General features: G+C 35.2%; 1 protein-coding gene across 1 annotated transcript in view; it reads left to right on the top strand.

Annotated features, from left to right (window-relative positions):
• The window catches only part of LOC122412933 (uncharacterized), a 49,642-nt gene extending 40,037 nt beyond the window's left edge, over window positions 1-9,605 (top strand). The window contains exon 4 of the mRNA XM_043422927.1: window positions 1,201-9,605. Coding sequence (XP_043278862.1) covers window positions 1,201-4,382 — 3,182 coding nt within the window. The 3' untranslated portion in view covers window positions 4,383-9,605. The remainder of the gene's footprint in view (window positions 1-1,200) is intronic.
• The last annotated feature ends 4,957 nt before the right edge of the window (window positions 9,606-14,562 follow it).

Here is a 14,562-nt window from a genome sequence, read left to right as displayed (position 1 = left end):
AACACTTTCTTCCTCGCCATGAGATTTTTCGAGTTACTACAAATCGTTTTACTTAGATGATTGTCGTTAATATTTTTTATATCGCGCTGTAAAACTGGCCATCGATTAATCGGTACTGGGCATTAATAATACAAAACCTCTTGACATTGGAAAATTGAGTCGGGATTTTATGAGGGGAGAAGAATCTCAAGTTCGTTTTGGGGAGGAACATTACTCGATGATCGACTGAGATGAGATAAGAGTCCGTTATCTTGAAAGACAAACCTTGGGAGGATCATGTGGATATATTTTAAATTTTGAAATAAGTTTGCAGTTGAATTGCATTAACCGCCAATGAACCGTCCAGTCAGCAGCGGGTTCATTTAAGGAATATAAATAATGGAAATTTGATTATTAAACCATAAGGCTACTTACCGTACGATGAAAATAATATTCAAAATTTTGTAAAGATAATAATTAAGAGAATCGCATTTGGATTTGAATTCAATAGAAGCAAGGGGAAACTATTTTTAACCATAAATCCAAGAGGACTGAAGTTTGTGCAGATTTAAAAATGAAAAATCGAAAATTTGTTAAAAAAACGAATAATCTCTCTTGGATTTTTGCACGAAATCAGAATTATAAGCCGGATCATCCAGGACATTATGAAAATTGATTTAATTATTGAAAATTCGAGATTAGAGCGCGGGAGACATAATTATTGCATTCTCGCCTCGCAATAGAATTAATAGGCGTGTAGAAAAAATAAGTAAAATGTAAACTCGGCGGGATTAATGCAATAAAAAATGTTTACAGTATAAAATGAAATAAATTTTATTGAGTTTCACACAGTAAATTCGAATCGTTTTTCCGGGTTTTTCGAACTCTCTCGCCAGAATCGGTAAAACATTGCGTTCAGACAAAAACAAAAAAGCAAAATATTCTAATTTCTGTTACGCGACCGCAGTAAATTCAATTTTTTAATGAAAACATGATTATCATTGAATAAACGAAAATACTTTAGAATTCTAATTAGGAATATTAATACTGTAGGGGGCCATGGTATATAATATATATTTATGAATAAACATCGTGAATTTACGTTCAGGAAAAGCATAAAGAGGGGTAAAATAAAAAGAGTAGATTAACACGAAAAGAATGTGTATACATTTAGTGAATTTACTAGTGTCTCAAAATGGTTTTTTTCTTTTTGTTTGACAGGCGATCGAATAGCAAGCGTGAAAATAAGTTTCAGAAGCATGGTTTATGAGGATGCACTAACGATATTGAGTTATGCGTCACCATACGACGTGGAGTTGGAGGTTGAGAGCGGTGGAAACTCAACGGGTTCGCGTCCGACAACTTTGCTGAAGAAGACGGTGGGTCCGAGTCCGTCGCGGATCTGTCATCCGCTTTACCGAAGTCAATCGATTCCGGAGCTGTCACAAGCGCACAAAACTTCCTCGAAACGTCTTTTCATAGCGGATCCAAACGAATCCTTCGGTTCGAATTATTCGACGATGAATTCAACGATGAAGTCGTCCAAATCGACACCCGGCAGTCAGACGCTCGAGCGCCATCACGAAGAGACAAAAATACAGAACAATCATCACCACAAATTCGGGATAAAAGTATTGCCAGCGTTGGATGGGACGGTACACAGGATCGAGAATCAAAACGAGCACAACACGAATCTTGAAAGAAGAAATTCACGTAAATTAGGCATAGAGAATGAGGCAGTTGATGATACGGACGCGAACATTAGAAAACAAGGGGCAAATTCTAAGAGAATAAACCATTTCGACAACCTTATCACTGAACGTTATCAAAAAAGGGAAAATTCGCGTCAAAATGAAGTTCCAACTACGAGAATATCGATCACCGATGAAGCAACGCATGATTACGATACAAGTGAGAAAATTTCAACGAAAGAAACATCTTTTTCCGCATCTGGTACAGTACAATCTTCGGGAGTAATGGAGACGATTGACATCCCAACAGAAGTACCAACCGAAGTGCACAATGCGGCTATGGCAGCGAGAAGGAATCGTAAAAACAGCCTAGAGATGTTGTTGAATGCTTCGAAAACAATGAGCGCTGATCATGATTCCGAGTCCAGCGATTCAAAGAGCCCGCATAAGAATAAGAGGAAAGCACCGGCACCACCGACTGTCATAACTATCGACAACGGAATCAAGAGCATCCTTTCTGATAAGAGAAATAACCCAGCAGTATCGTCGAAAAAAATCGAGCGTGAGAATCCGGATGACAGTATCGAAAGTATAACGGATTATGCTGAATCGCTCAACGATTATGTAGGTAAAGTTCGTGATGGATCCGTCGGAAAAGAATCGTTAGTGCGAAGTCAAGTGCTGGAGGATAACACTTCTAAAAGGCACAAAACCGAGACAGATTCTGACAACGACAGCGAAATCCACGATAGTTTTACAACGATCGAACTCAAACCTGCCGATATTACGGTCCATCACACCCCATTGCCTTGCGGTCAAGGTCAACTTAACGGGGATGAGGTCGACGACGACGATGTTTACCGGAAAGCCGCGAGTCTCGGTGATCTCTCAAAGTATGAGAACAAAAGTTTGGCGACGTTAGAACGAGCGCAAAGTCTTGATATGGCTGACACGGGCTCAAAGAAACGAAAACTTGTCACACCCGATGATATTCACGAGTCAACGGAAGACTTGACGAAAATTGAAGACATGGACACTTTCGATCGGCGAAAATTGAAGAAGTCGAACGAGTGGGGAACGCTCGAGGACGCTATTTGGACAAACCCCGAAATTGATAGTACCGAGCCGAAAACGCGAACTTGTAAACGTAGTAATGGCACATTGGAACGTTCGAAATCTGCTGTCGAGATGAAATTGAAGAATGAGGAGAGTAGGAAGAAAACCACCGATTCTCCCGGCCAACTAGTGCCTATTGAAATGGCGGATGACACAAGCATTGAATTGTATAATTTGCCGGTGAGCATCGTGGTCACTAAGGAATTCGTGCGTACCGAAAGAATGTTTAATCCCGATGAGGACAATTCACTGGCACTGATCGTCAACAATGGTAAAGTGGTCAAAAGTTCAACTCCTGAGGAGATCGACTCGGATTTTAGGAGAAAAACACCAGTCATTTCGGATGACGATGACGAATTAGAAATCGAAGAGATTGCTGCAAAGAGCGAATTGTCCGGCTTAGCGGTAAATCCTGCTCGCGACGATGAGTTCGGCGCAGCATTACGTTACTTCGATCGTAAAATCGGTGGATCTTCTATGAACGACGAAAATCTCAATGTTAAGAACAAAAAGGACGATGATCGGATGAGCATTGACGGCAACGACGGTACTGAGAATTTTCTGTATGCAGGGAAGAAAGAAGTTGAGGAAAAACCCATGAGAAGAGTGACTGTCACTACCGGATGTCCTGGCTGCGACCGTAAACATTCCCATCACAATAAAAACTGTTCAAGTGAGAGACCCCAGGCCGCCAGCAACGGCAACACTCTCAATATTGGTGACAAACTAGATTGGCAGCCACAGGAAGTGAGTAAATTACCGGAAAGTCCGACCGAAGATGATAAATCGATGTCCCTTTTTAAAATTGGTATCTCGAAGTCTGAAAAAAATCCTGGTGACATCAGATCAAAATCTGTCTCTCCGATCGAATTGAGAATTAAAAAGAAATTGTTGAGGGAACGAGAAATCGAGTTTGACGATGATATGGAAACGAGACAAGACAAAAAGAATGAGCCGACCAAGGAATTAAGAGATCTGGTGGCAGATGAGGATGAGGAAGGCTATGATTTTGGCTCAAATATCACGGTAAACAGCAAGATCATTTCGTCGCCGATTCTCAATCGCCATAACGTCAGCAACGTGAGTGTTTCAAGCGGTGAAAACAGTGAGGACAGCGGTCTCGTGGGGGAATCTTGTGATTATGGACGTCAGGATCACGAATTGAAACCACCATTGCCCAACACACCTATACCCAGCTCTACATCCCAACAAAAACTCACTTATATTACTGAAATTAATTTATCTACGAACAGGGGAAATGCCCCGAATACTCAGCAGGATCTGGCTGACAATTCGATCAAGAGAGAATACGTCAAACCAGCCAGAAACGAGGCAAGTTTAACCTCTAACGGAAAAGCAACTGGCGGCAAAAAACCTCCCGTACCACCGCGAAGAAACGATGCTTCCAAAATGCAGCTCAAGGACTGTGGGAGCACCGACAAACAAGTTGTTTATGTCTCCGAATATAAGGCCGCTACAGGTAAAGACAAAAGCGAAAATACCAGCAAAAAATCAGTCTTCCACGAAACCGAAACCCCCAAAAAAGAGGACAGCAAAAAATTTGAAAATTGGTATAATCTCGGTGAGAATAAATAACAAAATCCATGAGATAACGGTTGCAGTCAACAACAACCGATTACAAACATCGTTGTTTCCTCCGTGAACGAAAAAAAGATTCTAGATCAGTGAAGTGAGGCTCGAAACAGTGAAAATCCACGGAATCATTTATTTCTCATCCAGAAAACTTGAAGGTTAAACGGTGGGAAAGAGGGAAAGAATGCTTTGCTTCTTTCAGGCTTGCTTCAGGCAGGCGGCGATAAAATCCCAAAAAATTGAAACCGTATTTGTCTGTTATCGAACGAAAATCAAATTCCCCATTAGATTAAACAAAAACTATTCAAGTTACTTTTCGCTCTGCGAAAAACATGAAACGAGAGAATGACGAGAGATTCATTGTCAGGATGTGCCATAAGGACTAACTTTCTCGGTGATGGTAATGTGGCAATTATTTTTATGACGCTTGATCTCCTTGATGGATTGAAGGAGACAAGATTGAATGAAAAAATGAGGGCTAATTTTTAGCGAGTACGTAACTATTGAAGCTAGGAAAAGAGGTATCCAGTATTCGCAAAAAGGTGTGAAATGTTGGCGTTTCTTGAATACCAGCCAGTTGAAAGCTTCTAAAATCAATATATCCACATTTATGTACATGGCTACAAAAAACTACGATGTCCAATACCACTCATGGTGAAAATTAGATGTTAAATTAAATTAAATATTGGAATTTGCGAGAGGGAGGGAAAGGAATATATCGTAAACTGTTGGATGAAGGTTCAGAGGGTCAGAAGCAGTATATACATGCTCGAGTAGCAAATAAATATCGAGTTAGCGCGTTTTATAACACTTGTAACATACCGGTCACTAGTTATAACAATTAATTTGCCCCAATCAATTATACCGCAGAACTCACAGTATTTTTGGTTTCTCTCATTGTTAACTCCCACTATTATTTCCTCATCGAGATACGAAGACTTTTTAGGAGAGCAGCATAATATATTTGGCAAATCATTTCGACTCACACGGCATTCAATAATGTTATCACGCGGATGTCTCGAGGATGAAATCAAATATCGTCGATTCCACTTTGCTAAAGCATTATAATGCTAAATAGCAAATGCCATATTCATACGACGTCGTTTTTTTGCGGTTTTTGGTGATAAACAAAGTACTTTGTTTGACCACTCAACGAAATGGCATGCTTTTGTTTTGCTCATGAGTCTCAAAACCATTAAAAAAAAACCACTATCGAGAATGCTTCTTTCAAAAAACAATTAAAACTTTATCGATTTGTGTATAAAAAGCAAACTCCTGATACACACATTCGTACGTATAGGCTGTAAATTTTAATACTTTTCGCAATCGATCCAATTGTAATAATCTTCGATTGTTTTTTTCGTTTGTTTTCGCTAAGTAAGATATGTACATTGATATGACAAACATCGTTCTTAAGCCTATTTGGTGCCGCAAATATATATTTTTATAATGGTATTTCTAACATTATATATATACAACAGATACATATATATTAGGGTGGTCCTAGTTTGAGGTTGAAATTTTTTTTTTCAAATTCCCCTCCTGGTTCGACTCCAAAACACTAAAAAATAAATAGAAATGTCGCCGGCAAGTCCGAATCGATTTTACAAAAAGGCATTTTATATTAAAGTGATGTTTTTCTGCTGGAGCCAGTCACGTATTATTTTATTCCAATCCTTCTTCCTTTTATAAACTCTGCGTGTTTTTCTATTATAGTCTCTGCGGCATAGAATCCAACTTTCATACTTCCCTGAGAAAGCCCACGCCGTTCCGAATATTGTGCCTCCTCTCACAGCATCCAGTTAACACGATATTTTTCCTGATATTTTAAAAAACTTGTGGCTACAAATAACTATTCTTGTTGTCCTTTCAAATGAAGGGATAAAAGTCTTGCAAAAACATAGTTTTTCAAAATTTTGTCGAATTCAAATTCTCTATTTCAAAGTCTGATATTTTACAGCAGAAGATGTTGAAATTTGAGAATTTTCCAGTTTCTCCATTTGTTATAAAAATTAATAAAATATTTTGACTTAATTCTGATGGAAAATAAATATAGGCTAATGCACACAAAATTGCAAAAATTTTGAGTTCTAAACTGTTTGCTTACATACAAACTATTTGAATTTGTACAGGATGGCAATTTCGTACAATAGATCTACTTCGATCTTGACATTTTTATTTTTTTTTTTATATCCGCCAAAATTACGATACCGATTTTGGAACCTTGATGAGAATTATTTGCGATTCCGTATTCATTAATCTACATTTTTTTCCAGCAGAATTGGATCAAAATATTTTACTAATTTTTGTAACAAATGGTGAATCTAGGAAATTCTTAAATTTTATCGTCTTCTATAGTGAAATATCAGACTTTGAGTAGAAGAATTTGAATTCGGCAAAACACAACTTTATTTAGCATGTTAACATTTTTGTATGATGCCCTATTCAGGTTTCGTGTATAAAAATATATATCCATGAATAATACAGGAAAATTGAAATCAATCGCTTGAGAAAACGTAAAAATGTTTGTTATAACATGAAACTTTGAAAAACGATGTTGAGGTTAATGTATTTTTGCAAAGTACATTCGGCCCTTCTTTTGGAAGTACGATAAAAATTGCCATTTGTAACCACCACACGTTCTTTAATCTTATGATTTATAGCTAAATATGGAGAAAAAAAAGAAATACATTATGCGAGGCAGTCTGTTAATCTTTTTTGACGGTGTCAAAATTTTATATGAAAATTTTCTGCTATAGAAGCAAAAATAAAAAATTTCGCTTCGCAATTTTTGCGGAAAAACAGAAAAATATCGAAAAATGGCTTGAGCACTATCTAAATTTTTCTTTTTATTCTGAAATTTGGAAAAATTACTTTTTTTTGGTGTACTAACGATTTTCGTTAAAATTCCGAGAAAAAAATATCGATTTCTGTGCATCACCCTAATACTATATATATGCGCAGATACATTACTTTTCTACCGCAGCCTGCGCACTTGAGTTAGCGATTTTGCTGCCGATTTTTTCTCAAAAAGTAGGTTATCAATATAAAACAAGACGATCCCCTAAATTTGAAGTCCATTCGTGAAATTTTGACAGCTGTAGAATTTTTTTGAAATTCTTAAAAAGTCATTATTTTAGCCATTTTCGTGATTTTTTTCATGCGAACTCTATAAGGTTTAAAGACTCGTATAAAACGGCATTTTTCTGCTTGAACCTTCTACTTTTGAGAAAAAAATATTTTTTCACTCCAAACGAAAATCCGCTTGAAATAGCACTCTTATCTTAAATTACTATTTTCACGAAATTTCCCACATTTTTGAAACGAAGCCGTAGCGGTAATTTTTCATGTAAACGGCTTTAATAAGCTCTAATTTTTCATCTGAGGATATTCTCTATAACTGCATACACGAATATTTATATATTACCGCGTTTCTTTTTATAGTAACGTCAATTTTTTAGTAACGAGATTCTTTATTGTTGTTAAATTTTTACACGACTTCTTCAATACTTCACACAAAAACATACCACATTTCCAGAATTTGATCATATTTTGCGTTTCGGGAATCAGCATACAAGTATTCATATTCATTTCCATGGTGTGTAATTGCACACGCACACCTACGTTTTTTAATGTTTTTATTTTGAATTGATACGAAATTAGAGTTAACTATTACGTAAAATTAAAAAAGTCGTTGATGATGCCGTAAACGTGAAAAAAATTAAGGGAAACTGGAAAATTTTAAAAATCCACAGCTCACTAACCAGCTAAAACCCATTCTAAAAATTTCCAGTGTTGCTTGGGTATAGAATGAGATACATTCCCTGAAAAATTCTCGAGCCATTCCATTAAGGTCGAAAAAATTCGCAGTTGTTTGAAAACGTCGATTATTCAGAAATCAAGTAGCTTCGCGAGGCTGTGTATAAAAAGGAACGCGGTAACATACAAATATTCATGTATGCAGTTCTAGAGAATATCCTTAGATGAAAAATTAGAGCTTATTTAAGCTGTTCACGTGAAAAATTACCGCTCCGGCCGCGTTTCAAAAATGTGGGAAATTTCGTGAAAATAGTAATTTAAGATAAGGGTGCTATTTCAACCGTATTTTCGTTTGGAGTGAAAAAATATTTTTTTCTCAAAAGTAGAAGGTTTAAGAAAAAATGCCGCTTGATACAAGTCTTTAAATCTCATAGAGTTCGCATAAAAAAATCATGGAAATGCCTAAAATAATGACTTTTTAAGAATTTCAAAAAAATTCTATAGCGGTCAAAATTTCATGAATGGACTTCAAATTTGGAGGATCGTCTTTTATTTTATAACCTAATTTTTGGAAAAAATCGGCAGCCAAATCGCTGACCCAAGCGCGCAGACTGCGGTCGAAGAGTAATGGATCATCTGCCCATATCACGAGACTCTGTAGAATCTCGGGACAAGTACATTGACAACCCTGTCGTCTAGTGGCCCGAGCTCGCTGAGACTACTTTCTCTGAATAAAACGATTTGCGGTGGTGGGAGTTATTTATAAATAACTTCCCAATATTGTTTGTAAATGTATTCCGTGTAACGTGCTCAATTATTTAAGGAGAGTAATGCTTTTTTAAGTGGAAGAATCAGTTAATAACAAATTTAAGTAGTGCCTCGATCGCTGGTCTCGTTCAGGTGGAAGTTTTGAGTCGAAATTGATGTTGTAAAAAGATATTGATTGATATTATTGAACGAAATTGTGGCTCAATTAAATTTTTCTCATCAAATTTTACAAAATTTGTATATAAACTTGTCTGATGATAATTGTACCGCCAAGGGAATTCCGGAGCCGTAACAATTTGAGGAGAACATCCCAAAGAAATTCGAAATCCAATATAATTGTTAGTATTTTCATGTCAGGTCGGACGGTGGAAAGAATGATAGGTATCGACGACGATTGAAATGGAATAGTTTTTTCACAAACACATGTCGTTTACAGGAACGTGAAAAAAACTCTCATATATTTTATGGTATTATGGTATTAAACGATACGAATAATTCGTTCTGCAAACGGACTCGAATAATAGCAGATTGGAAAATTAATAAAATTAATTATATTTAACACTTGTTTTTTACTCTTTTGTATCCAAATAATCAGAGATATTATAAGATGTACATTTTATTTTTTAGAATAATCATTTAAAACTATTATAATAGACAATTGATTATGTATATTTGAAATAAAAATTATTGTTTATTGTACGTGTTACAGGGTTTCAATCTATTTTATGTTCGTTGTTGTTCCTTATTCCCCGAAATTCTGTTCTAATAAGATTCTTTTTACATAAAAAATGCTTTTGGTAGCTTCGTACGCTTATCACTAATATTACTAGACTGTTGAAGAAAATTATTTTTGTGGCGAAATTATTTATTAAATTGTGACAGGAGAATAAAATTCCCTCAACATCAATGCTCGACTAAAACTCCTTGAGTGTACCGAAGTTATGTCGTCACATTTATGTTGTCCCTAATATTAGGCAAAACGATATTTATAAGTTCATGAAATCTCATGTTCATCGAAGACTCGTCGAGTCGATCATATTAGAATTACATCTTGACCGACGAGTGCTCGAAGGATAGAGAAAACAATAACGACTATCGTCGCTCGGATAAGGATAAAACTAGTTCGAGGGTTGACATGCGCAATTATCGATTTTCAATGACTGGGGATCCAGCTATCGGGAGTGGGGAGAGAGTGGATCGCCAGTCTGTTCTCGAGAGAAAATTGAACACTTCGGTGAAAATAGACAAAAAAAGAGAAAATAGAAATTCTCATAGACTCCGGTCAAAATTTATCAAAGATTACGATCCGACGTTATTGTACGTCGGTCTTAGTCAATTGTAAAGAATTCGGCATTCCTCCCGTCTGTTGGATGGATGTCGGATGGTTGTAGATTTGGTCAAAAGTATTTGTCAGACCACTATCTATTAATCAATTAAATTGTGAACTCGTTGTCTTGTGGAATTTTGCATGATAACTCCATAAAGTATTGACCTTGTCATGCGTGAATTCTTTCTGAGATCTATAGAAACTTTTTCATACGTTTGACTTTACCTTTTATGTACTGCTAAAGCTTCAGCAAGTGTTATTGGACATTGTTGTCTTACAATTTGGTATCCCATTCTTTCATTTGTGTTTAATACGAGAGGAATTAGTGATATCGGAAACAGATTCATTTCAATTTAATTTTCACTCATATACTTTAGAAGTGGTCTGCGTTGTTTAATACCAACAGCATCATTGTTAAAATCGAGCGATATTTTTATTGGTTCTTCTATTCCAGATTGAAACGTGATGTGTGTTAAATTACCACAAGCACCATTAACTAGGCGATCTGTCACATCTATATTATTAGTGATCATATAATTGATTCCCATTGTCAAAGTAATTTTGTAAGCCAAATCACCACATTCAGTTCTGTTTTTATTTTTCAATGATGTAAGTAATTTATTCCTTGTTTTACTACTTACTTTTACTAAAACTGAATCTTTTGCTTTTGATGTATAAGCTATCCAATCTTTTAATTCATTTTTCAATTTGTTGTATCTATCAATCAACTGCACACTGCACAATTATCATAATATAATCTTATTGTGTCACTTGGTACATCTTTTTCACTCGTTTCCCTTGATCTAATTAATGTAATGTCGCTTTCAAACATTATTCCTCTTGCAAGGTTATTAAGAGCGTCTATGAAACTTTTGTCTTCTTTTTGTCTCGTTATTTCCGTCAACTTAAAAAATTTGAATTCTACCCATAAAACGTTTCCAGAGAAGATACTTAACATTGAAGATTTTGGTGCGATGTATATCGGAGTATCTATAACCGGTGATAGTTAAAAACCACAAATGTACGATGATTTATAAGAAGTTGTTCGATCTATTCTCTCGAAACTTGCTTCAAATGAGCAATTCATTACTAAAGGTCATAAATAAACCATTTCAAACGTAATTAATAAAAAAAATTGAATCTGCTAAATCTTGGTAATGTATGAAAAACGTTTGGTGTTCAATTGAACAAAACGTTGTCAAATAAATGCAAAAGTGACGAGTACATCGGATGACGAATGAAAAAAATTAAAAACATAATGATATGTAAAAAAAATTACGAAACCAACTGTAAATAATTTCAACAACACAATTAAGAAAAGCTTTCACAAATCGTGAAAAAAACATTATATTTAGAAGAAATACAAATCCGTAATTATATTGTAAAGGAAAAAAAAATTCAAATAGAACGTGAGAAATTCATTCCTACGGGAAGCATCCGGAACTTGAAAAAGTTCTAGTGAATCAAAAAGTTACCAAAAAATCGCATCAAAGGTAAAAGTCATTTGTTACTCTATGGTGACAGATACTTAGAAGAAAATCGATTCTTCTCAGACTTTCAGGATCCCTTGGTATTCACAATATTCGATGTCGATTTCGTGTCGGTACAAATTATGTTTAAATATGTGCTAAAAGTACTTGTCCGGCCCATCACTTTTCATTCAAATTGCTCATTCAAATAAAAATCAGGGCTCTTCTAGATCTGATGGATCACATCTATGCGTACAGAGGGAAACAGAGGGAATTAAAAAAATTATCTCCAAGAGATTTTAACTTAATTGCATTCATTATAAAAAAATGCAAACAAATTTTTCTGTAATATCCAAGAGATATTATTGCGTATTTATGAAAAAGTATCCTTCGCACGATAAGCATTGTCCAGCTTCCAACTCCACAGTTTATATTGAAATGACGGCAATTTTTTACTTCACATTTCCTTCTTCAACCGAATTTTATTTGTTATAGCAACTAACCTATTCTATTACTGAAGATATTCAACTGATAATAAATCGCATTTTAATAAATTTTCGAGAGGATTCGTTTGTACAATCTCGTTTTTTTTATTATCACGTACACAATTGCACTTTGTTAAAATCAACATAAAAACATGAGTGAATTGTTACGAAGAAATAGTTGCCGCCGAGCATATATGGAATGATGTTCGAATTCAAGTGGGCGTGTAACGGCAGCGTTAATACTAGTTCCATAAAAATAATACATTAATTAAGGTCTAGTTTGATTTTTATTTGAATGAGCAATTTGAATGAAAAGTGATGGGCCGGACAAGTACTTTTAGCACATATTTAAACATAATTTGTACCGACACGAAATCGACATCGAATATTGTGAATACCAAGGGATCCTGAAAATCTGAGAAGAATCGACTTTCTTCTAAGTATCTGTCACCATAGAGTAACAAATGACTTTTACCTTTGATGCGATTTTTTGGTAACTTTTTGATTCACTAGAACTTTTTCAAGTTCCGGATGCTTCCCGTAGGAATGAGTTTCTCACGTTTTATTTGAATTTTTTTTTCCTTTACAATATATTTACGGATTTGTATTTCTTCTAAATATAATGTTTTTTTCACGATTTGTGAAAGCTTTTCTCAATTGTGTTGTTGAAATTATTTACAGTTGGTTTCGTAATTTTTTTTACATACCATTATGTTTTTAATTTTTTTCATTCGTCATCCGATGTACTCGTCACTTTTGCATTTATTTGATAACGTTTTGTTCATTTGAACACCAAACGTTTTTCATACATTACCAAGATTTAGCAGATTCATTTTTTTTTATTAATTACGTTTGAAATGGTTTATTTATGACCTTTAGTAATGAATTGCTCATTTGAAGTAAGTTTCAAGAGAATAGATCGAACAACTTCTTATAATTCATCGTACATTTGTGGTTTGAAGTACATGAGTGTCACACGGGGTTTACTGTCCAGGTGACATAAAACATAAATGTACTTGTCTCCAATTTTTCAACAGCATTCGTGCTGTGACTTATGATTTGATTTGACTGCTTTTTTTGCACTATGAACTTGACAAATTTTTACAGGATATGGGAAAAATCTTCATGTTAGGTAATGATTATCTCCCATCAGAGTGTACTTGCGAAACGACATTTATTGAAAAAATTTATAATTAAAATTATTTTCTGCCTCGTCGAAAGAGATATCGAAAAAAAGGGACCAAAAATTTTTTAATCAAATTACGGCTAATATATTTAAAAATTCAAAAAATTGTAACGAATTATCAATTTCAATGTTGAGATTAAGTCGTTAAATAACGACAGGATTTCAACGACTAAGGCATTCGAATCTTTTTTTCAGATAACGCAATATTGATCGATTGGAATAATGAAATACAACATAAGAGGGTCACCCCGTGTGGGAGCCGGATTTTGTGGGGTTTTTTCGTGATTTTTTTGAGGCAAGGAAAAAAAGGACTTTAGAAATTTGAAGGGTTTATTCAATAGTATTTCAACTCTATGGTAGAAATTTTAACTCTGATATCTCTAGTAGATTCGGTGTAATGCTATTCCACAGGAACCCATATGTTTCTTCATAGTCTCCACGATTCCGGGGGATCGGTTTATCTGAGATCAAAAAACCAGGAGTGTTTTGATTTGTAAAGCAGTGGTTATCACCGGAATCAAAATCATACAGAAATATAAAAAATTGAAGGATTTGTCCGTTTTGAAACACCTGATTTAAATTTTCCAAAATATTGCATAGCTCAATAATCCTTTAATTTTTAATATTTCTGTATGATTCTGTACGTTCAGGCGATAGCCACTGCTTTACAAATCAAAACGCTCCTTGGTTTTTTGATTGCAGATAAACGGAACCTCCGGAATCGTGGAGACCATGCAGATGGTTTCCTTTGAAGTAGTTTTACACCGAATAAACCCGAAATATCAGAGTTAAAAAATTCTACCATAAAGTTGAATACCATTGAATGAAACCTTCAAATTTCAAAAGTCTATATTTTTTATCCTTGCCCCAAAAACATCGGGGAAAAACCCCAAAAAATGCGGCTCCCACCGGGGGTGACCCCCTTAAGCCAAATCAGTTTTTTTGAAAATAAAAATCGTTTTATTGTACATGCAAGTTGGTTTAGGTATATTTACACACACACTAGGGTGGTCGTTATTTGGGATCAAAATTTTACCGTTTCCGCCCCCTAAATCGGTTCGAAATACATAAAAAATAATGCTGCAATTTTTCCATATTTTTAGAACAATGCTTAACCCTCGACCACGGGGGTTGAAGTTTTTCGTTTATAATACATGGAATTTTTCTGCGTTTGTGGTCACGATTTTAC

This window comes from Venturia canescens, chromosome 7 (assembly GCF_019457755.1).
Source record: "Venturia canescens isolate UGA chromosome 7, ASM1945775v1, whole genome shotgun sequence".
NCBI classification, from domain to species: domain Eukaryota; kingdom Metazoa; phylum Arthropoda; class Insecta; order Hymenoptera; family Ichneumonidae; genus Venturia; species Venturia canescens.
Note: the sequence above shows the minus strand (reverse complement) of the source record. Positions and strands in the feature narration are given on the sequence as shown.